Source organism: Podarcis pityusensis, assembly GCF_964106645.2.
Source record: "Podarcis pityusensis genome assembly, chromosome: 12".
NCBI classification, from domain to species: Eukaryota; Metazoa; Chordata; class Lepidosauria; order Squamata; family Lacertidae; genus Podarcis; species Podarcis pityusensis.
The window spans coordinates 20,579,517-20,605,308 of record NC_138037.1 but is presented as its reverse complement, the minus strand read 5'-3'; the positions used below and the strand labels follow the sequence as shown (position 1 = coordinate 20,605,308).

At 37.4% G+C, this 25,792-nt stretch overlaps 1 protein-coding gene across 3 annotated transcripts in view; it reads right to left on the bottom strand.

The window, feature by feature from the left end:
* Nucleotides 1-25,792, bottom strand: part of MPP7 (MAGUK p55 scaffold protein 7) — a 76,377-nt gene that overhangs the window by 39,909 nt on the left and 10,676 nt on the right. For 2 of the 3 annotated variants that reach the window (XM_080975303.1, XM_080975305.1), the window contains exons 2-3: nucleotides 13,271-13,435; nucleotides 6,389-6,507 (exon numbers count right to left, since the gene is read on the bottom strand). In XM_080975303.1, coding sequence (XP_080831429.1) covers nucleotides 6,389-6,507; nucleotides 13,271-13,307 — 156 coding nt within the window. In that variant the 5' untranslated portion in view covers nucleotides 13,308-13,435. The remainder of the gene's footprint in view (nucleotides 1-6,388; nucleotides 6,508-13,270; nucleotides 13,436-25,792) is intronic. The other variant, XM_080975304.1, reaches the window with a different exon arrangement.

The window sequence follows — 25,792 nt, the reverse complement described above, 5'->3', positions numbered from 1 at the left end:
AACCACAGTTAATTCTAACCAAGGTTTACTATTAATCTTGATTTGAAGCTAGGGTATGAAACGACTTTGAAATTCTAGTTAGCCACGGTTAAAAGGTCAGTAAAATAATTGTACTAACCTTTCACTTTCAACATTAACTAAGAATTATTAACTTTAGTACTGTACCATGTTTCAATATGCAAAATGCATATTTAGTTTTATTACTATTTGATTCTGCCTTCTGCTTCAATATATATTTGCTTTACTTACTGACAGTAGATCCAGACAAAGAATATATTTCAAGATCCAAATTAATAGGAAAGTACTATAATGCAAAGGGACGCGGGTGGCGCTGTGGGTTAAAGCCTTAGAGCCTAGGACTTGCCGATCGAAAGGTTGGCGGTTCAAATCCCCGCGGCGGGGTGCGCTCCCGTCGCTCGGTCCCAGCGCCTGCCAACCTAGCAGTTCAAAAGCACCCCCGGGTGCAAGTAGATAAATAGGGACCGCTTACCAGCGGGAAGGTAAACGGCGTTTCCGTGTGCTGCGCTGGCTCGCCAGATGCAGCTTGTCACACTGGCCACGTGACCCGGAAGTGTCTGCGGACAGCGTTGGCTCCCGGCCTTTAGAGTGAGATGAGCGCACAACCCTAGAGTCTGTCAAGACTGGCCCGTACGGGCAGGGGTACCTTTACTATAATGCAGAAAGGCATTCTACTTTTGCCCATTTGAACAGAATAGTTTAAATATGGGCTATAAAACCCCCCTTACTGCTCGCACAGTTTCTTTTCCTTTCCTTTTTTGATATTTCTGAAAGGAACTTTATACTTTGACTTCTTTGTTCCTCACACAACACAATAAAGCAACTATTATTTGAAATTTCAGAGACTTCATTCAAGTGTACTTTTTTGTTCAGTAAGTAAGGAAAGGTTTTGATGACTTTGCTTATAGGAAGAGGTCCCCTTAGTGGGTAGAGGAAATTCACTTTAAAGCCAAACAAGTCACCCTTCCTCCAAGATAAATTTCCCTGCCCCTTTTTGAGCCAAACTCCCTGCTCAGCTACTGCAGAAAGAATGTCCAAAATTGGATGAGGTTTTGTTGCGCACTTCAAGCTCAAGTTTCTTAGAACTTGTACACTCTTCAGGACATTTCGAAAGCTGAATTAATCTCTTCCATTTGAGATGAGAACATGACGCTTTAGCAATAAACCTATTTTTATACATGCACTGTACACAGAACATTACTAAACCTTGTCTCCTTTAAAGCCCGAGGTCCCTCAAGAGATCTTTAGTAAAACCATATTTTTGTTGTTTTTAGTTTTAAAAAAATGAATTTGCTTGAAGACTTCTTCCCTCTTGGAGTACACTGATTCCTTCCATACACACTATTATTGACATAGCATCAAAGCTAGAAATGAATTCTATTTGACTTTTTAACCTTGAAATTTGCACACAAAGGTGCTTTCAACAGCAGCCTGAAGCACACCCTTTATGTTATCCTTTATTCTAGGCTACAGCAGATTACTTCTACAATCTCCATTTCAATGAAATCTACAATTGGCTTCACATCAGTAATGCTATTTATGTTTGGTCATTAGCAGCAATCATTAGAAGATGAGGAGCAAATGTGAACCTATGGCTGCAATGCATTATGTGTGTGAGAGAGAAGAAGGTGATATATACTTGTCTGCAACGACCTTTATCTGTGAAACCAAGAGCTACTGGTTTTGTAAAGTGGCCATAACTGGAGAACAAAGGTGCAATACTATAAACATTAATCCAAATTAATTAAACAATCCAAATGCTAAAAGTGTGTTGAAAATTCTCTCTCTGTCTCTCTCTCTGTTTGTCTGTGTGTAGTTTACTACAGCTTAAAAGTAGTTTCCATTATTTTAACTAGTATCTCACTTTCAAAAACAATGCACAATTTTTGTACAATTTTCAATCCAGCAACTTTGTGCTTAAACATTCCTATTTGAAACAGGATGATTTTTTTTCTTAAATGGCAATTTGGCACACACCAATGGCAGACATAGCCAACTCCTCAAATAATATAAGGCCATATAAAAGGTGGTGTGCCTCTTGCATCACATTCAGAAAGGGGTGTGTGTGTAAAACGTAACAATTAAAAAACATGTGCATGTAAAATACAGAATTCCACCAAAGAGATTTTACAATTTCCAGTTCGTCAGCCCCATGTTAGATGTTAAAACAGAGAACAGACACCACACGTACAGTGCAAACATATCAAAAGTTGACTCAAATGTAAGTTCCATGGATATGAATGTTACTTATTCTCAGAAAACTAGGTACAGGATTGCAGCCTCATGCCACAATTGGCAGCTGAATTAGATTTCTGTTTGAAGATAACTTCTAACGACACTGTGCCATCTGCACAGCAAACATGTTCCACAAAGTAGTAGCTATTTTAAAACATTGTGGTTAAGAAAATTTTGTTAACAAGAATGTCAACTATAAATTAAGAGAACATAAACATGAGAACCACATACTTATAACTCAAAACATAGACCAAGTGAAGAGGTCTGTATCTTAAAGATGGTGTGGTGCACTAGATATAGATATGTAAAGATACATAAGCTACTCTGACAGCCTTTTTTTGCTAAAGTTATACATGTCGTAAATGAATAAATAAATTGTCCTTGTACTTCCCTGTATCTTCTTATGCCCACGCATAAAGTCAGCAGTAGTTTCACTCCCCGATACAGTCGTACCTTGGAAGCTTGAATGGAATCTGTTCCAGAAGTCAGTTTGACTTCCAAAACATTCGGAAACCAAGGTGCGGCTTCTGATTGGTTGTTGGAAGCTCCATTCGGGTTCCAAAGAATGGTCGCAAACCAGAACACTCACTTTCAGGTTTGCGGCATTTGGGAGCCAAAATGTTTGACTCAAAAGGCGGTTGTCCATCAAGGTATGACTGTATAAGTATCTTTCCAGGGTTACAATCTAATTCTTTGAAGGCAACAACCAGAGAGCAAATGAATGTATATTTTTGGAAGTAGGAAGTGTTCTATTCAAATTGGAGGTCACAGAAATGCTTGATGCTGCAGCACTGAAGAAGCTAAGCAAGTATTAATTAATCTGATCCATCCCTTGAATGGGCAACCACTGGCAGCCCCATCCAAGAACAAAATAAACTTTTTTTTAAAGTCATCTTTTATCTTTTTGTTCTCAGAGGAATCACAGAAGTAAGTTTTTCAGTGCCCATATTCACTGTCAAGTATTAATGATATAAAGGTTGGACTTTGCTTAGCCTTCAGATGAACCCATGTTTACAATATCTAAGAGAAGAAAAGTGAGCCACGATCAAAGAACTGGGATTTCTATATTATCAGTAGCTGTCTATTGAAAAATGTGCATATTACCCTTTTGAAAAATCATTTCTCCTTAAAGGATGAAGCATTCTCCATTCCTATTTCTTTTTGGCTGCATTGCTGCTTCTCTTTGGAACTCTCCCAGCAGCAACTTGGGAGTTGGCTAAAGCTACAGCCGATCCAAAAATATTTTTCTAGATTTTTAACATTTCTGCCACTGATGGATTCCGGGGAATCACCAGAAAGTATGTCACACGTCCCTCTGATTTGCATAGTCCTGCTGGCCAAACATGTTATAAAATCACTTTAGATTGATATTTTCTTGCTAATTAATACAAATATTCTCTCCTACTTTTCTTTATCACTCAAAATGGCCAGCTTTAGCTGTTGTTACATTTTATTTTATGTTATGTTAGGATAGAAAAATGATAAATAGCAGATAAAAGAGAAAATGCTGGTGGTCTTGTCAGATGTTTATTAATAAAATGTTGTAAGTTATTCAGTTATTTGTTATATGGACTTCAAAACAGAGAGAGCAGCAAGGTGGCCAGATTTGAGGATAACACCCAATTATGTAAGGTGGTGAAATCCCAAACAGACTGTGAAGATCCCCAACCAGATGCCTAAAAATTAGGTGACTCAACCTTACTTACTAATTTGTTACCCAATGTCTAAGTTGCATATTGGAGCAATAAATAAATAAATCCCAACTTCACATATAAAATGATGGAAGAACTAGCAGTGACTAACCAGGAAAGAGGCCCTGTCATCACAGTAGAGAACTTTAACTGTAGGATTTTTATTTATAAAATAATAATAATCTAGTTTTATGCCAGAAGTAACTAGGAAAGCAACTGAAACCATAATGGCTCTATCTGGAATGCTATCTATAATTCTGATTGCTTCATCTCAAAAAGAACAATGAAAGAGCTGGAAAAGGGCAGCCAAAATTATCAAAAGATTGGAATAACTTTCCCACGAGGAAAGGTCAAAGTTTAAGGCTTTTTAGTTTAGAAAACTATATATCTCCCAATGAAGTTAATAGCAATAGATTCAGAACAGACAAAACCAAGTACTTCAAACAATGCATAATTAAAGGAATTAGCCGCCCCAAGATGCATGGATGCCCCCTGGCTTAGAGTTAAATTAACGCAGGAACTGTAGCACAATCTAAGATAAAAAGGTACTACATTGTGTTCAGTGTATGTAACATAACTTGCATAAATAAAGGTAAAAGACCAAACTAAACAACATCTATAAAAAAAAAATATTCAGAAGATATAACACTGGTTGAAAGAAAACACACCATTTTGGCTGTTCAGGATTTTCAATTCCATCTATTTTCTCAACTGGCATTGGGTTATATCCTGGGATTAGAGTCAATCTAGACATGCAAATACAAAGATGCTAACTACACCTTTGCATTTAATGCACCTGTTTTAAATGTAAATAGCAGCCATGGGAAGATGTCTGATATTATTGGGATCAGGGGAGGCAGTGAGCAGGGAGTTTAATCTCTCCTCCCTTCCTGTGGTCCTTAAAGAAATCATTCCCCCAAATCTTACATTTGCAACTAGTCATTTTATGTCATCTAGTTTGGTGCAAAGGAGGATTTTTAAAAGGATTAGACAAATCCATGGACTCTCAGCATGATGCTCCAATCAAAGCAAGCAACCACTGAAGTTTGTATAAGCTAAGGTTTTCAATTATCTTCCAGGTAAGCCTCATATGCTATCTACATATTATATATTGTATTATATCTGTCTAGTTGGGAGATTCTGTGGCCCTCCAAATGTAATTAAATTCTAACATACTGAGGGCCACACGTTCCCCATTCCCAGTCTAGCCTTAGGTCTGGGATAGCCAGCCTGGTGCTCCCTTTAACATTGATAGACTACAGCTCTCATTACCCTTGACTATTGGCCATGCTGAGCAGGGGAGATAGAAGCTGGAGTCCAACAATACCTGGAAAGCTCCATGTTGGCTACCCCCACTCTAAGTGATGAAAATAGGGTTGAGTCATCCAACCAGGAGAAGTTGTAGGGAAATGCTCCTAGACATCTCCATAACTTGGAGAAGCAGCTACATATGTAAAATAACCCAAAGGTTAAAAACCCAAGTAGTGATTCAGAAGCCAAGTACACCCTATTTTTGTGATGTTGCAAATGATTATGGGCACATTTCTTTTGGCGGGAATGCAGCCACAAATGTGTTAAGGGACTGCAACAGAGTTCAATAAAAGCCTTTTCCTTTCCTCTGGGAAAGGAACCTTTTATTCCTGGAATGGGAAGCCAGTGTACTTCCCACTTTCCCATACAGTCTCTCCTCTCCTACCTAGAGGCCCAGCCAACAATGTATTACAAGTTCAAATTATAGGACTTGCCTTTTGCAAGTGGCTTTTAATGTTAGCTCTCTGTGAAATCGTAATACTAGTGGCATGATTGCAATGATGGACATTAAAACTGTAAAGTATTTTGTAAATTAGAAAGTACTATATACATGAATATTTACCATTTTTCTCTGGACACATCCATGAATTACTCTACCAAGTTTATTTTATCATGATCTACTTGAATATATTTATATGCTGAACACAATTTTCAATGGATGCAAGCCAATTAAAGAGTCTTACTAGAATTTCAGTTGACTTTGTTAAAGGAAATTATTTTAAATTAATGTGGCTACTGAACTGTTGCCATCTTTTACCTCAAAAATATATCCTGTCTAATTTTTGCTGTGAACATTTGTTTGTTTAAGCTAAACTCCAGGCCTTGAATGTTGACCATGAAGGAGTCTCAGATTTCCTGCTACTATTTCGTGCTACCTCATTCTAAACAAGGGCAAACATCATATGTTTGTTACATTAGTGTATACTGCCAAAACATCACTATTAAATGAAATCATCTCTGTATTTTGGGTAGAATCCTTTTAACAACTTCCACCCCTCACAGAAGCACTGAGTTGAAACAAGGCTGTTTTGTTTTCACAAAGAAACAGTTTGATTCCTGGTTTACTAGAGGCTGCTCAAAATGTTTTTCCATAAGCGCTTCTACAAAAGAATGAACATTTAAGTGTGGTTTACCTTTACCAGTGAATGAAGGCTTTTTTCACCAAACATATCCCAGAGGAAGGTCAGGTCTTCCTGGCTGTCCACATGTGGCTGCAGCTGGGCTGGCAATGAAGCCAGCAGCTCATACAAACCTATAAAGTGAAAATAAAACACAAAGTGAAAGCTAAGGGTGATCTCATTAATTTCACTTAACCCTCCTGTGTACCTTGCAGCCTACACCATTTTATATTAAGCAAGTAGTGGGATTGGAAGTAGCCAGCAAAACATTAATGAACCAGAAACAGAAGTTTGGTTTAAAAAGTAGTTACTAACAGGGTACTTTTTACTTTATTAACAGTTGCTAAAGCTTCTATAGCAATATATTTACTTAACACTGTACCAAGAATTCATAAAGCTTTTTGGAAAGGGACAAAACCCAGAAACACATGCATTCCTTTGCTTAATCGTTATTCCATTTCCCTTGATGTTAGAGTGAAATGAGTCATGAATAGGAAAAACATCCTTATAAGAACAGAAAATGGATAGGGTGGTCCATTAAAAAGAGTTTGTGGTTTCTCTAAATACTTCTCACCAATACATTGCTTTTTTAAAAAAAAGATCTTGGGTGTAATAGATGCACAAAAATGAATACTTCTTTGCTAGCTATTCAGGAGTCAATTCTTTGAGCAAAATCCTTGTACGATTAAGTTATATTTTGTTAAAGAGAGAGTGCATGCATAGGATTTATCCAGGCTTCTCCACGGGGATTAAAGCAATGGCTGCTCCCAGTTATTTGTGGCACATCTCAGAGCAATTTCCCAGGGGCAGACAGTAGCACAGTGTTTTCACAGTAGCATACAGCATAAAACCATCCATCATGCTGCTGTCCAAGAAACATAGCAACATGACTTGCAGCAGCCTTCCCAGAGGAGGTAACCTAGCATGATCAGGTATCAATCCATAGCATATGTTTAGTTTTTCCAGTGGGATTTTTTTGGGGGGGGTAAGACGACACAAGTCTCTCCCTGCCATAGTCTTTGAAAACACTGATAACCTCCTGGCTAACCCACCATAGTATGACACTACTATGATTTTTATTCTATTGCTGCAATCCTGACTAGACTTCCTAGGAAGTAAGCTTCACTGAACTTTTCTGAGTAAAAATGTTTATGATCAGACCAAGGGCTGTTGCATCACAAGAACAGCTTTCCAAAATAATTTCCATTCAAGCATATTCTGTAAAGCTACTTAGTAATCTATCAATGTGATGATTATATCCTTCGTTCTCATATTTTAAGTCACTGCTACTGCATGATCTTTGGAGGCATCGTATGCCTCTTCTAAAATTAAATACAGCACCTTGGGGGACTGATTTAATGTTTTCCCCTCTTTCCTGGCATTACTTAAAGTATGCTGGAAAAAAACATTCTTTCCAGACATCATTTTCTATGGGCTTTTGGGAGGCAATGTTCATATTTCAAATCTTGCTTTATTTTATACCTACTCTCATTTATAGTATTTCTTAAACATAAAAACAGGGTAACACTAAAATCACTACAATTTTTCCTAGTATAAAAAGCATTGAACTTACACGAAACAACACCTTGTATCAGGGGCTGTACTCACACAGAGAGATCACAAGTTAAAGGCTTGGTTCAGTAGTTGGATTAACAGAAGCAAAGCACCTAGTTTATAAGATTTATATACAGTAGAGGCTGTCTGAACATTTATCAAAATGAATATGGTACATAGTTTTAAGGAGTATTGTCCAGATCTCTTTCCATCCCATTTTTAAAGAAGAGATTTAATGTAAATATTAAACACTTTATCAAAACGGGACTATAAGAGAGAAATTATGCTGCTGAAACAGGAATAGAAAGTGAATGAAAAATTAGCCCAACACTTCTAAAAACCAACAATTTGGGATTCCACAGTAAGTAGAAAATTATAACCATTTATTTAAAACAATATTGTTGGATAGTCCCATTTCCATTTCTCACTGATTTGTTTTTATACTTAATATGACCCAGAGCCTTCATCACAAAAGATTAGTTAAAAGAAAAAGTGAAGAGATATTTGGTGGTCACTTAAGGCAAGATGATGGCAAGTTTTCAACAGCTTTGCACATGCACTGTCCTTGCTCAAAAAGCAGCAGCTGGTGTGGTGAAGCCTAGAGTGGTTTTCCCCAAACCAATGTTGCTGCAGCTTAACTTAACAGGGTAGAACTATAGAAGGTAAGGGCTGCACAGATACACCAGAGGAGTTCACACAGCACTCCTGCTAGTGTGTCTGCATAATCTCTGCTGCTCCATTCATATAAGCTACAGCAGCACTGGCATCGCCCCACCATGTGGACTGCTACCGCTCAAAAGCAGACTGAAATAGCTACAGGAGCGGTTTTTGAACTTTCAGGCATGTTTTACCCATTGCCTTATCTCCTCTGGAACTACTGTGTTTTGAAAATATTGGGGCATGTTCTTATGTACATAGTTAACTCAGAAAGTGCATATGCTAGGCCTGTTGGACATCATTGCTGCCCTACATGACTGAAAAATGCATTCTAGAAGACACCCAAACACCATGCTGCAGCTGAACATTGTACAAAATGATCAGAGAAGCTTTTTTTTGTTATTAGAGATGTTCTCAAAAAGGAATTACACAGTTCTCTGAAGAAATGTTGATCTATTGAATGCCTTTGTTAATGTAAGGACAGGAATGTGATTTTCACTGATTATACCTCCCCCCACCCCCATGTTACCTGTACAGTGGTACCTCAGGTTAAGTATTTAATTCGTTCTGGAGGTCTGTTCTTAACCTGAAGCACCACTTTAGCTAATGGGGCCTCCTGCTGCCACTGTGCCATCACTGCACGATTTCTGTTCTCATCCTGAAGCAAAGTTCTTAACCCAAGGTAATATTTCTGGGTTAGCGAAGTCTGTAACCTGAAGCGTATGTAACCTGAAGCGTATGTAACCCGAGGTACCACTGTCTTTAGTAAACAAAGCTAAAAACTTTGAAACTGCCAATCCTGCTTAATATTGCATTTTCATTTGGCATCCATTCATTGCTACTAAGGAACTTATTGAACATTTTGTGTGTGTGTGTGTGCATGTGCACGAACACGCACGTGTAAAAATGAAGCCCATGAACATTTTACAACCTATATAACTGGCCATTATTCTGCAATATCGGTTCATACTAGACTAGTACTATTTTAGATTCAAAATGATAAACTTTCACATATACTAACATCATCTTGGTCTTCAAACTGAACTTCCAATTTCTAATACATGAGGAAAACTAAGTGCTTTGTTCAGGCACCAAATATTGGAAAGGCGATCACCAAGTGTTAAGAGAAGTAGAGGAGGCCTTCTTGGTGGTTTGACTGCCCTCCAAAGTTCAAGGGGGTTGTCCAGGAGAGGGCAATCTCTGTGGCAGCCTATAAATTGTGGAATTCCCTCCCACAGAGGTGCATCTAGCACCTTCATTATGTAATTTCCATCACATGCTGAAGATGCAGCTATTTATCCTGGCCTTTAACACCTGAGCTTTAAAAATAGTGAAGATTAAGAAAGAAATAATACTATTATTACACCCAACTTCACTTGCACTTAAGTTGAGCTGCATCTCCCTTGTCTCCATGCCTGATGAAAATCTTTGAAAATGCTAGTTGGAAATGGGGTATGGAAGAGGATTTCCCAGCTATTATACACAGGCGAAGTTTCATCTTACTTGTTCAAAGTTTATTATGTATATATATTTATATATAGTGACTGCTTATTTGAAACACCTGGCCATCTGATTGAAGAGCAGGGTAGTGGTATGCATTTTTAATCCAGGTTTTGATTTATACATCACTTTGTTCATGAAGCTCAGTTAACAGAATTACAAGTTCAAAACCTATTACATAGTTTTTCCATGAATGAAAGCCTACTTTATCTGGGACTGATATATAGATCAATCCAACATTCCTAACAATGCCTGATCCAAAAGTCTTTGGAAGACTTCTTAGAGGTGGATGGAATGAATGATTCCAAAACTATAGGTTGTTCATGGAAGTAGTTTCACAAGGTAAACTGCGTTAAAGGAGGCCCCTGAGGATGAAAATCTAGTAACAATTATTGTAGCACGGACTTGTAAACAGTGTCTACAGTACATCCGTGGTACTGCTTTCCTAAACTTTATTAATCTTATTGAATACATGGATACATTGTCATAACAGTGATTTTATTTTTAAAAGACCTGAAAAATGTAATAAAATAATTCTTACAAATAATGGAAAATGAACAGCACACAACTTTTTCCAATTCTAGAGAGCAGTTTCCGTTACTATTATTTTCTACATAAGACAGCTAGTTCCTAGGAGAAGAATAAATGGCTAAGAAATTGGGGAAAGTGCTCACGTGGTAAACTACTCACTCTCAGAGTCCAGATGCTCAACATTCTTGACATCAGAGTGGAAAAATTTACTGTTAGTCTAGAGAAATTTAATATCACCATTCTTGTCATATCCTTCATAGCTTCATTATTAGAACAAGTCTGTGGAAGCTATAAAGTAGGACTAAATGATAAAAAAATATGGTCACTGCGTTCCATCACTCTTACATATTACAAGAAAGAACTAATCTTGTCAGAGATATTTTTAAAATCAATATCAGGACAAATGGATGTCCATTTACCTTCATTTGTTAAGTAATTTACTACATCAGAATTCTGAACCATAATGCCAAGCTACAACTTCAATATTTTATTGTAACTAAGGGGTAATAAACACTAAAGAACATACACCTAGGCCCAGAACAACACTGTAAAATTTTACTGTATTAATAAAATAGAACACACCAGTCTTTAATTTTTCCACTTTGACAAAAGTAGAATAATCATTACTGTTCATTGATATTTCTAACAGGCTTACATTTTTCACAGCAAAAAATTATTTCACAGTTCTGTAAAAGGATCGGATAACATTTTGTTATATGGAACTAAATATTCAGGAACAAAGATACCTGCATCCTGACATCTGAAGAAGAAGAAGAAGAGTTTGGATTTGATATCCCGCTTTATCACTACCCGAAGGAGTCTCAAAGCTGCTAACATTCTCCTTTCTCTTCCCCCACATCAAACACACTGTGAGGTGAGTGAGGCTGAAAGACTTCAGAGAAGTATGACTAGCCCAAGGTCACCCAGCAGCTGCATGTAGAGGAATGGAGACGCGAACCCGGTTCACCAGATTACGAGACTACCGCTCTTAACCACTACACCACACTGGCTCCAAACTGTACATTTGCTACTGTACAATGCAATTAAAGATCAGTATCAAGTACCTGAAAAAGGTTCACTCACTTAGCCATTTTAGTGGTTGTATATATGTAAAAATATCACATATGTTTATGCACATAATGGACAATTAGTAACCAAGTAAATTAAAAAAGCTGATTACTACGTGCAACGGTAAAGATTGTATAATCAAGTTTTAACAATACTACCCACAGAAGGTATTACAACAATACAAACATGAAAACTGTCATTACTTTAGAAATGAACAATAGTGATATTTTTAAAATGAGTACATTACTGTTCATTGTTTTTTAAATCATGGTTTTTTGCATACGGTCAAGATTTGTATGCCAACAGCAGCTTGGCAATATTACAGTAACATTGTGAGGGAGTTCAAGAATAGCCAACCCTTCTTCATTCAAATTAACAAGGCTCTTCTTGCCTAGTATCATGTTACCTCAAAAGAATAGCAACTGGAGTTTTGTTCTATTGGTCAGCTGTGAAAGAGAAGTATTTCTTTCTTTTTTATTTTCTTTCTTTTTTGCCATGAGCTGCTCTCAAGAAGTCAGTCTAAGAATGTTAGGCTCAAATCCAATTTATAACACTCACTTCAGAAGACCTTAGGAAGGTCCTTATCATTTTAGGAGTCTCTACACTTTGAATTACTAACAGCATTTGCACGAAGCTAAAGCAAAGATTCCAGTTTCAATTGCCACAGAGTGGTAATACAGCAAGGAATCAAGCAAATTCTTCAGGTTTTGTCTAAAAGTTTGCTTTTCTAAAATTAAACAGAGAAATTGTACTGTGCTAGCAGAATCAAAACTAAGGATATGTACATTCGTTTGCTACCTTATAGAGAAATTTCAGCATACATCATAAATGAAACACATTCTTGATATCCTTGTGAAGGAGGTTGAATGCAGTTGTTAAAAAAACTACAATAAAACCTGATTATAAAACCTGCTGCAATTATTGATATCTGAAACTATTACACATCAATTTCCCTTTACTATAGTTATACAATTCATAGTTCTTTAATTTGCAACAAAGCTTCTGTTAGTCCCCTAAAAGCATATACAAACCCCGATAAAGAGATCCACAGGTTGGAGTTTGCTTCTGCCTGTGCATATCACTTCTTGGATTACAGGCGTGGCTTGGATACGCATCTAAAATAGCATCCAAGTATGGATGTTGTCCATTAGCATGCATTTGTCTTCAACATGTTTATTGGAATGTACATTCCCTACTATATTATAGTAGAGGCAACTCCCCACTTATGTGGGAGTTACATTACGGGCCCCTGCATGCATAAGAAAAATTGCATAAAGTGGGGAGCACCCTCTAAACATCCCTTAAACACCCTCTCTGCTGCTTTCTCTTCAATCCATACCAAAAATACTGTATCCAAAAATATCCACAAGTAGAACTGAATCTCTGGGGCCAGCAGAAAGCAGGACGTGTGGGAAAGCACTGTGAATGTGCAGTCATGCACAAACATGCAAGTGGTGGGATGCCTGTACAAGTCACACACGATTTTTTATGTGCCGCTGTAGATGGAGCAGGACAATATATCCCTATCTACACATAATGTAAAATCTAACAAACTGCAGAAAATTAGCAACCCCAGAGCTTATCTACCTGTGTCACCTCCAGATCCAGTTGATAAAGCTGGCATGGTTTAGTCTGTGAGCTGCAACAAGGACACACGCTAGAACAACGCTGGAGCCAGAAGGAGGTAGAAAGTTTCAGTTCAATTACATGCAGCTGAGTTTTCTACGAGACTGAGGCAATTTCAAAGCAATCCTGGAAAGAACAGAAACATAACAAATAATCATTAGAATTATAAGTTGCTGTAATTTGCCAACGTATATCTAACCTAGTTTAGCAACTTGAAAACTATTTCTTCATACCATGTTATTTTAGGATCTTAAAAATAATATGTACTATGCAGATGGGGTTTCCTTTAATCTAATCTATGTGTAAGTTACAGCCACAAACCAAACAGTTGCTTGGGTTGATGTAAGGGACTTGTGCTAACCTGGCAGATTATTTATTTATTTATTTATTTATTTATTTTACTATGAGCAACTGACATCCTCACCCCCTGCATACAAAACTGCTTTTCGAATTCCACATCGTTTCAAAAACAACTTCCAATATAGTCTATTAAAGAAAAACATGTCTAAAAACCCATTTCCGAAAGAAACCTGGAGACTGAGCATTTGCCAATTAGAAATGTTTTGGTGGGGTTGTTTTTGTTTTGTTTCTTTTACAGTTTGAGTACTTTCCACTAATACAAATATCTATAACCATCCTAACAGTCATCCCTATGGTATGGATATCTCAACCATTCCAATGTATTTGGTGACAGTACTCACTCCAGAAATGCAGATATGAAATTGTAAAATTTTAACTTAATGAAATTTTTGTTATTAGGATTATTGTGTGCTTCTACCACATGCTGAATGACCACTTCTTGGAGGATTATCATGTTGAATATTAAGCCACAATTATTAACACACCCTGCATTAAGACTGGCATAACAAGTAGTGTCCTCAAGTGGAGAGGATGAAGGAAAGAGAGTTAATTTTAACTTGTAAAAAATGTAATAAACGTAGAGTGACTTTAGCTTTTTCCATGGATATATTCAAGTGTATTTTTGTGTCCACTATAATAGCTTACGATAACTACAACATTTATTTTAAGTTTTTAATCAGGTCATTTTTGTCATTCCTATTAATGGAACTAGAGGCAAACATGTTTTAATATACAAATGATCACATGCTAAAAGATTACTGAAAAGTAATCAAAGAACTATAATTAAAACCCATCATTTACTGCTGGCAAGAAATAACTTCATTTGAAGCTGATTCTAAAGCACCATTTATTTGTTTGTTTTCACATAATTAACTTCAGCTTTTTAACAGGCTTGTTTGACAGCCTACAAAATTGTATGACAGAAAACTGGGTTATATCCAAGACAGAAGTTCAAATGTTTCATAGGATATTTTTGTAGAGAGTTTGATTATTAATATTCAATAGATAAATGGGCTGTTTGGGGATAAATCTATGGGCCTATATAACTCTGCACTGCATTGCGGTTATTGTGTTCTGGCACAACTCTATTTACTCAGTCTTAAAACAGAAGAAGGCAGAATATCTACACACAGATTTTTATTTTTTTTAAGGCACTTGATGCCAGGCCAAGGACACACTGTACAAGTTTTGCAAAGCATCAATTCAGTTTGTCTTGGTGCAAGTGTAACATGCACAAGTCAAAGCTGGAAAATAAAATTTTAAGATCTGAACCTAGAGAGTCACAAAGCTATCGCAGAATCAAACTAGTTATTGAAGCCAACCAGGTCTTTAAAAAATATTCTTTATTTGTTCATCCACTAGTTTTTTAGGTATATTCCTTGAACCTTTTATTCCACAGCAAAAGTGCATTATCTATATTAATAAACACCTAGGTTGTAAAATACTAATTGTGATTGCAGATACTTAAGTTTAAAGACCAAAGCCTTAATAAATATAGAAAACACTTAATATTAACCAGTGAGGATGCCATTCCTCATTTTTTCTTTATTGTGGTTAAATTCCTTGATATTAACTTTCAAAAACCCTTATTCTAAAGGGTTGTGTGGTATGAAGTTATTCCCCTCAGAATCTCTATGTATATATTAGTGAAAATAAATGACCTGGTGAAATCTTTACCAGTTAAAAGCTTAATATTTTGTTGGAATGAAACAAGATTCTTTTCTCCAAAACTTGTAAATTAAGTTACATTTTTTCAGTGATGTTTGCTTTGGCTAAATTTGTTTCAAAATGCTTTGTAATTTTGTGTCAGAATCCAGCTATAAGTACTGCTGTCTGCTGCATGGAATCGATTTGCTGCAACACAGAAATACCAGCTGTTATAGTATGTCCTGAGAGGGATTACCGAATATTCTTAAATTGAAGTTCAATCCATCTTTCCATAAAAACACAAGCAAAAGCCAGGAACGTAAAAGGAGTATCAAGTGCACCTGAGGCATTTACAATGCCCAATAGGACTGTTAGAACCAGCCCTTTAAAAAGGCTCATTTTTTGAAATTTCATTATTCCAGTTGTACCTTGCTTCTATATCACACTGTATCAGATTCTTCTGGCAACTGCCATGTGGAAACAGTGGAATATGTGAAGTTCAGTGACATGTTGAATTTCCACCAGGCCCTTAGTAACCTCTCAGGCTCCTGTAATACTTGTGACATCTAGTGGTTATGTGGAATGGTGCAGTGGCTTTGATTCACAATATCTAATGACACAATAAGGACCCTTCATTCCCTTCTTCAAAAAATAAAACACATGTTTGGTAGCTTAAGAAAAGGCAACATCTGAAAGTGACAATGTACCTTAAAGAAGCCAATCTATAATATGCCAAGTACAATTATTCCTCTACAATAAACAACAGCTGCTCTTGCTACAACACATGAGCTTCTATATTACAATGTATATAGCACACTTCCTACATATTTTTCACACAGGTATTTCATATGTCTTCTCAGAAATCCTTGCAACAGCTCTAGCAATACGTATGTCAACATTATCCCCATATCACCAATGAGAGACTAATCACAGCTAAGCTGAAATTTGACTTCAAAACCTAATGCTCAGGCCTTCTATCAACTATGCTACTATCGTTTTGGGAACATTAGTGAAATTTTAGAATATGAACAGGATATTTATTTACTTCAGTCATGCAAGCTGTTTCACACAGCACATACAAGACCACAAAAGTAATCACAGCACTGAATTATTTCAGTGCAAAATTACATCTCTTTGAGAAGTTTATACTGCTTTCCTACACAACAGCAAGTCTTTTCTTGTCAATCACAAAAGACTTTTTAGGGCATGTTTGAAAGTGACTCATCTTGTTTTCCCCTGCTGTATTTTGTAACTCTAGTACGTTATAGGACATTTCAGAATCACCACACTTTTCTGTGTATAACATGCCCCCTATTTTGGGGAACTCAAAATTAAGAAAAGGAGGGGGGAGATTCCCCAAAGTTGTTGAGATTTTTTTGAGGGGGAGGATTGCCCAGAATTGTTGAGCTTTTGGGGGGCAGAGTTGTTGAGCTTTTCTTAGGGGGAATGCAAAAAAACGCTCACCCACCAGACTGACAATGCCGCTTGTGTGCATCGCCAAAGCAACCTATCCTCTGTCCCATCACTGAAAAAAAGGTGCACAGCGCCTGCCCAATTGCCACAGAGACAGCCAATCAACACCAGCCCTTGCCGCAGCCACCAATAACAATCTCCAACTCGTGGCAGCAACCAATCCCATGTCCCCACAATGCGCTACACATGTATAAGACGACCCCTAATTTTGAACATGATTTTGGAGTAAAAAAAATAGTCGTATACACAGAAAAGTACGGTAGTTTGCTCTAAGTACAGAACAACTTTGGGAAATGTGGAAATTTTACACACATCAGTAAACATGAAGTTTTTGTCAGCTTTTCCTCTAATTTTAAATTGGTATTAAATATAAAATCTGCTCCAGAACACATCTGTGCTTGAAGACAACAGCTGATTTATATGTTACAAACAAGCAGGAAAAAGATAATTGTTCTCAGTTCTTCCTGTCAACTGTTGTGAACTACCTCCAGTACCACAGACACTATGCCTCTGAAACATCAATTGCTATGGATGACAAACAGGAGAATGCTAGTGCAGTCACGTCCTGCTTAAGGGCTTCCGACAGGAATCTGGTTGGCTACTATGAGAATAGTATGCTGAACTAGATGGGTCTTTCAACTGAGCCAAAACTGTGTCATCTGGGGCACCTAGATTTTGATGCAGCAAAAATCAACAAGTCCCGCTTATGGTATTCAAACTATTCCCCACTTCTAAAATGTATAAATCTGTACTTGAACTGCACCTGGGAAACAAAGCTGGAAAAGCCATTTATTATAATTTCCCATTGTCACAATTATTTATTAGGATGGAATTTATTCTTTTATATTTCCATATCAGAAAATTGATAAAGTTTGACCTTTGCGGATCCAACTTCCAAGACAGACACACAATATTTACCTCACCTTAACAAAGCTACAAAACATGATTCTTACTTCTATTTGAGAAAGTCTAAAATCCCAAATCAAAGATAAAAGCCTAAAGCAAACATCTACTTAAAACTGCAACACTTAATGTTTTACTAAGTGGTGAAAACAGAAATCAAGTTCTAAAATGTTTGTTTTCACACTTTTCTTCCCCTTCAGTAAATGACATGGGGTGGAAATTTTTCTGTTTTTTAAGTTCATTAAGAATGAATGTGTGCCAGTTACAAATAAATATTAGGCAAGCTTGCCAAGGTATTTAGTTTTGTTTTACTAAAAACAAGTAAGCTAAACATGCTAAATAAGATCAACCTCAAGTCTAGGGCTTCATAGGAAAAACTTCTGGAAAACTCACACTGCCCCTATTTCACTTGAACCCTCCAAATTCCAATATGTTTTAAGCGAGGACAGTTTGGCACAATGCATATTTTACAATTTACTCTATGTACTACCGGAGAGATTAACAGAGTCTGTTAACACAATCCCAGAGACCTAAGTATTTAAATTCCACCATTGGACATTTAAAATTTACGTTGTTAAATTACGTTGTTAAATTTATACATTTTCTGAGGGGGTTTTTATTTTGAGGGAATGAAACAGAAAATTGATTTAAATTCAGTTATTTCAAATGTTATATCTGTATACCGGTATTTCACAGAGAGCACTTTGAATGCTTTTAAATTGATATGAAAGCAAAATTATATGAGGTCTAACAATTTAGCAAGAGTGCTCATTTGAAGCTGAAACCTTTTTCATGAATTAATTCAACAAGAGAAGTGGTGAATAGCATCCTGTTCATGCAGAAACAGAATATTTCCTTACGTCTACAGGTTCAGAGGCAAAAGTATTGAGCATGGTCACAAAGCTACTGACCCAATTCCGTTCTGGGAGCTTAAACACTCATGGAAAGGCAAAGAGCTCCATTTGTGTTTAGTTCTGCTCCTTTTCTATTTGAGAGCATAAATTTTTTATAATATAGTTTCCTACTAAAATAGGAAAATCTAATTCAGCACAATAATTTTTCTAAGTCCATAATGGTTTCAATACAGCATTGTTCATTTTGCTGAAATAACAAAAAGCCAGGAAATGCAAACATTAACTTGGAGCTCCTGCATATCCTGTATAGTCACAGTATACATTTCATAAGAGAAAATAGTACTATGAGGGTGAGGGGAGCAATCCAAGCATGCAACCTCCCACTCCCCATTTAGTAGACTTTCTTAAAATAAAGCATATAAGCTTTCTTTTTAAAAAAATGTTGCTTAAATTTGGCTTACACTTGTAACTCCTACTGTTATTAATAAATATTTAAAAATTGACTCTGGTCACCTGAAGCAGAAATTCCAGTAGTTTAACATTTTCTTCTAGACTGATTTTGTATGAATGGGACTTTTTTTCTTGCCACCATCATATTCTAAGCAGACAATAGGAATGGGGGAGAACCCCACATTCCTGAACCACAAAAGCACTAAAAACCTTTTACTGAAAGAGTTCAAGGGTCCCTCTATCTTGGTATTGCTTACATTGTTTGGGATCATATCTCTGGGATTTCTGGCAACAGACATTCCCAGCCCTATATATACATTATATCTTGCTTTTGAATAAAGAAAACAAATAATTATACACAGAAATTTTCTTATCCGCTATAAGCTATAAGCAGTGTAATTCCTTGTTTCTCAATGGAGATTCAATATATAATCTGTGTAGATATACCACTTTAAAGGGTTTAGTCACTAGGATCTCACAACACACATACCCCATACACACATGTTGATAACCTGCATTAAAATGAGCTCAGTAGTGTTCCTAAACTCCAGAGCCTGGATACTTGATAACAATACTGCAAAGGCTAATTGAATTTAGATGAGCATTTATTTGAGTTGTTTTCATTAGGCCATCAGCTCACCCCCATGCTCTAGACTGAATATGGAAAACAGGATAACACATACTGTTAAAAATATCAAAGAACTGAAGTACTGTAGAGAGAAATGTAAATGTCATGCCCTAGTGGTCTATTTTAGCAGTAGTTTCTTTTGGCCAGAAGAGGGGGCCCACACTCTGTGAGAAGCATAATTCCCTAAACACATTCGCACATAAAGCTGTATTTCTCTAAAGCCTGTCTCCGATAGCAAGTCCTCACAATCACAGGTGACATCTGACTGGCACCATGATCCACTGTGCCTGTAGCAAGTTGACTGGTTACCTCAGCCAAATATTTAAGTCCTAGCATAGTGGGAAGATGAAAAACATTGGAACAGCTGGTCTCCAAATATTGCAGTAGACTTTAAGGCAGCTTGTCATGAAGATTACACAAATGAAAGCCAGCATCAAAGAAGTGTCTAAGATTTCAAGGTAATGTACTAAGCAAATTTGTGGGGGAATGATGACACCCATACTGGGGGAAACTGTTCAATAATGGCATGATCATCTAAAACTCTTATACAGATAAATCTCCAGATTCCAAGGTGGCAATCTCAGAGCTGCTAACATTCTAAATGGCTTATGGACAAAGAAATTTGGTGTCCAAGTCAGAGCATGGTGCCCAGTCCATATGTAAGAAGGTTAATACCTTTGTGGAGACAAGGACCCCAATAAAGAGCACTCAGGGAGGTCAATTTAAAAGATCGTTGTGTAGGAAAAATATGAAGGAATCTAATTCCAGCAATGGCATACTTTCCCACCCTGCACAAGAAAGTCAGACACTTAAAAACAGGATGTCTAGCACAAGATAAGGATTTGCCCATTTATTAGCTTCTAAGTTCTCTAGCAATGCAAGTTAAGCAATAACTTCAAGATACAATAATATTATTGCAATTAACATTAACATAAATTCACACAAAAAACTGTCTAATACATAAATTTGACAGACTGACACTAAAAGCCAAACAATGGTAATCACAACTCAAATTTTATAATATGCTTAAATCACATTGAAGAGTGAACCAACCAACCGACTACTGGCAGCAGCAGAGACAGTACTAAAATAGTAAAAGATATTAAAAGACTCTTTAAAAATTAGAAGATTAAAGGCCAGAAAGAGTTTTTAAGGAGGTTTTCCCTGACATCAAAAGGGCATTAATGTGTGGACTAGTTGAGCCTCTTCAGACAGCCACTTCATTAGACTGACGCCTCCCTCACTTTAATGCCTCCCAGTCTGGTGAAAGTCAGGCTGACTGCAGTATTGAAAACACATTAGTCACAGAAATAGGGTGGGTTCTGAAACACACAGGCAGCCAATAGAACAGGGGCTATTTAAATTCTCAAGTGAACCAGGCCAGTAATCTGGCCAATGCATTTTGAACCCATTGAAGTTTCCAAGCCCTTCAAGGGCAGCTCCATGCAGAGTGCTCAGGGTGTTCAGGATGGTATCGTTGTAAGCGACCTGCCAAATCAATCTCCTTATTCACAATCAAATCATGGATGATAGGATGATATAAGTGTTTTATTCTGAAGAGATCTGGCATTTAGCAGCAAAGCCACAAGCCCACAAGAGAGTTGACTGGTTGGCATCTCCAGATTCTGAGATACTGAGGGTGCAGCAGAAGGGCAAGGGCTTTGATGTAACTAGTAGTCCTCCACCCATATACCTTCATCCAACTCCATACCTCCCCCTATCTACCATCACAGGAATGGCATCCCTAACCCCCTGGCCCAGACATATGCATTCCTTAATCCATCTCTAATCACAGTGATAAAGAGATACAACCATCCCAGCTAGAAACCACCTCACCTCTTACCTGAGCTGTTGCAAATGCTTCCCTGTCTCTCACCTGGAGTGGGTCAGGTAGCTTTCTCCTGCACTCCACCCTTTACACACAACCAGTCTCTCGCTGCAGCTGAACATATTTCCATGAACAGGACACAAATATCCAACAAATATCCCAGGTAAAAACTGGGGATTGCTTAAGAGGAAATGTTCCAATCAGAGCATGTAGCACTGTCATGCTGGAGCTGCACAGTAGCCTCAATTTGCTTTGACAAGACAGGATCATTCAGAAATGATTCATAGGCACTCAGAGCATAAATCAGGTATAATCTAGCCTTAATGAACAACATTAGGTAGCACTACACCATAACCCTTTTTTCACTTGTAAACAAGTGAAGACAAGAGCAACCAGAGCAACATTCTCTTCAATATGGTGTAAAACTGCTAGACATTTAGCATTCACACTGCTTCAGATACACTGGGTAATAATATATCAGGACACATGACAATGAATCACGAATAAGGATTAAAATAGAATTGGGATGCATAATCCAGTAGTCTATTCCCCAAACACTTAAACATGGTGGGGGAGCTACTATTACACCATCATTAAACCTTTTAAAAGCCCCGTATTATCCTCAAATTACAGATGGGGAACTGAGTCTAAGATCCTAGCAGCTTGTCAAAGGCCATCACTGAGTTTGTGGAGAAAATGCTCTCTCAATCAAGAACTACCTGGCTCTCACTTCTTAATCACTGTGGTACACCAGAAGTAAAGCAATTATGCAGTCCTCCCATCATAACAGTAATGCACTTCCTATATTTGAAATCAAAACATGAAACAGTGTCAAAATATTTACTGAGTCACCCTTACGCCAAATAGTATTTTTTAAGTTTGCAGACTAACACAAATAATATTTTTATCGTTACCTTTCAGCCATGATTGCTGAGGAACAAAGAGCATCAGGGAGTACAAGGCATTATACAAGTATATGAAGGCATTTACTAGTGTTCAGTGAGTGTTTTGCAGTATTAGCGACAGAACTGTTTCAGGACAGGGTTATACAGAGGGAACATGAAGCATTATAGCAGACTTATTGTTAGCAGGCTTAGAGCCAATGCTCAGAATTTCCCAGAAATGTAAATAATTGCTACTAGAAATAAATTTCAATGGGAACTGACCCAATTACTCAAGGCAAGAGCTTCTATATGTGGGAACACAGAATATGGTTTGGGGCACATAATTCAGTTCTTGAGAATCTGTTTTGCATACACATACAACTCTAGCGCTTAAGAGTGTGTAATACATAATGAGTTCCCTGAAGTCAGAAAGGGCAGTTGAACATGATTTCTAGGGACTGGGCATGGGGCTTTAGTACCCACAATCCTACTTTTCCTCTAACCTTGATAAGCAAACCCAAAATTGAGCAATATTGCATCATTATGTAATTTTTACAAAGTAAATTATGCATTTTTTTCTGTTTGCATAATTTATCCAGGTCACAGGATTCAGCTTTGCTTCACATAAAACTTGGACTGTTTATATGCAATGTGTCAGTATCACAAAGCACTCACAGATCTGATTAAAAAGGAGCTTTAAAAGATAGGAGAGCAAGGAAATAGCACTAAGGACACAAGGAGAGCAGGACATATTCAGTAAGGCTTCCTGATTCTGCTGTAACAGAGAAATAGAAATGGGTGCCATTAGCATACTGATGACACCATGCCCCAGTCTTCTAATGACTGCTCCAAGCAGCTCTATATAGGTATTAAATAGCATTGTGGCATCCTGCTACACAACCTGACCCCCCTCAAAAAACACACAGTGCAACCAACTCACAAATATTCTCCAGGAGGAGACTATGATCAACAGCAATGAAAGTTACAGAAAGATCAAGAGCAGAGGGTTACACTCCCCTGTCCCTCTACTGAAAGTGTTCATTCATCAGAGCAATAAAGGCTGATTCTGTTTCAAAACCAGGTCTGAGCCCAGACCAGAATACGACAAGACAATCTATTTTCCCCCATAGTGTCTGGATAGTCACTACCCTCATAAACATCCTACCACAAGAAGGGGCAGCAGACCTGTTTCACAGTTTGGAGCTCCCGGACACATATTGCCATTCCATAGTGAAAGCAAGGCCTTAAGAGGATTGCCAGCTCTGGCTCCTGAGAAATCATGCAGAGCATTCCAAAGTCCCTTGGATTCCGTATGTCTCTGTGGGTGGACCATCTTAAAGGTTATAGTGAAGAGGCTATGCACTGTTAACGTATTCACTTTCTAATCTCTGCTTTTTATTTGGCAGGAGTCCAGTTACTGAGAGTTTACCACAACTTGGCTGATCTTCATTATTAAATTCCTTTTTGCTATCTGGAGGTCTTGCCTTCAAATGTCATTAACACCAAAGCTGATAATCTTAAAATTCTACCAACAAACCTCAAATAATTTTGTATGCTTTATAAATATATAGCAATGTCAACTTACAACTGAACAAGTTGTAAAATTTCATTGTACAACATGCCATCTACAAACATGCTGTAAGAATTCAGTTTGTTGTTCCACTGGAAACATTTTGACCTTTTGTTAGAATGACAGAGGCAAGAAACAAATACCTTATGTTGAAAGCTGGGTAAAAAGAGTATATGTCCATGTTCTCAAAACTTTCATGTCCTTGTCAACGCATTTCAATTATCTAGTAGTCAGTTGCCAACTCTCTTTCCCCCTCTCCTGTAAACTATTGATTTTGGGAAGGGGAAAATTTGCTTCAAGGGATAGGAGACAAGAGGTGGCAACCATGGAGGCAGCCTAGTAACCTGGCAGGGTGCATCTAGCCATGATCAGGATTGGGTGGGCAACAAATGCAGTAGTGGGAAAGATGAAAGATTTTATAGGCAGGATCTCATACTAATACAGGAAGAACAACCATTTTTCTTTGCATACAACAGAAACCTTTGCTGTATGTGCAGATAGCTATTTGAGAGTAGAGACAAACTAGGCTGCCAAGGATCTGTCATCAGTTGACACTTGCTGAAAAAACAGTGGAGAAAACAAACCACCCACTCCATTCTCTGGAGGGGGAAAAAGCCATTCCAGCATTTTTCAGTCAACAGTTGAATTACTAAACAACTTGAGTAGGATGGAGGTCAGATTGGGATGGAACTATTATAATCCCATATAGCTCTTAATCAATTTAAATAGACTACTTCTACTTTCATTGCACTGCTCCCAGTGCAATCAGAAATAACATCAGAAAAGGGAACTTTGCGTCCTGATTTCAAGTAAGTAAAATAATTTATCTTTAAGAGTCCAAGCAGAAAGTGAAAACATTTCATAGAGCAAGCTAAAACTAAGTATTCTGACTAGAGAAACAGTATGAAGTCCTTACCAGGGAAGCAGGGAGGTGAGAGACTACCAAGTGCAGCATACTGACAAGGTCCTTCCAATTACGGTCCCTAATAGCCAAACCAATGGTTCCTATAACTTCCCCATCTCAAGATTCATACAGTCATTAGCATAAAATCAGTAACAACCAGTATCAAGCAAATTACACATTCTCCTTACAACAGGGCTACTGTACTATTGTAACTACGAATATTCATTTTAGATTAGAGATTTCTTCAGTAGCTTGAAGAAGCAACTGAAGCAACAATTGTTGTATCTTCCCAACTGCTTAATATCATGCAGGTAGCCCACAAATTATCCATGCAGGCACCATGCAGGTTATCCAGCCTGTTAAAATCCACACAAATGAAAGAACACAAATAACCTATTTAAAATGAGAGCATCAGAACATAGATTTTCATTCCAACAAAAATTGGAAGAAATAGTTCGAGACTTAAGAGAGGATTAAAATAAATCTTATACAAGTTGCAAAAGACATTTAACCCATATCCATACTGTATAAAGCAGACCAATCATGGTTATGCTCATTGCCATCCTACAGCTCCCAACGTGAAGCAGAGTTTATGGTTGCCATCAATTTTGATTTTAATTAATTCTTTGATGTTTTTATAATGTTGCACTATTTTAGTGTTGTTAGCCGCCCTGAGCCCGGCTTCGGCTGGGGAGGGCGGGATATAAATAAAATTTATTATTATTATTATTATTAGAATATCAGTGAGATACAATATTCTCTACATGCTGTTCTAAATATCAGTCAGACAAGGAACAACAAGCATTTAGTAAAACATACATCTCCCAGTAGCAAGCTAAAGCTTAATTCTGCTTCTGCAATACTATCATATTGACTTTTAAATTGGTAGCTAAACATTCATTCACATTTTAGGAATTTTAGTATGACAAGCCTTGGTAAGATGAGGGCTCTACATATTTATTGCCCAAATTCTGTTGAGCAG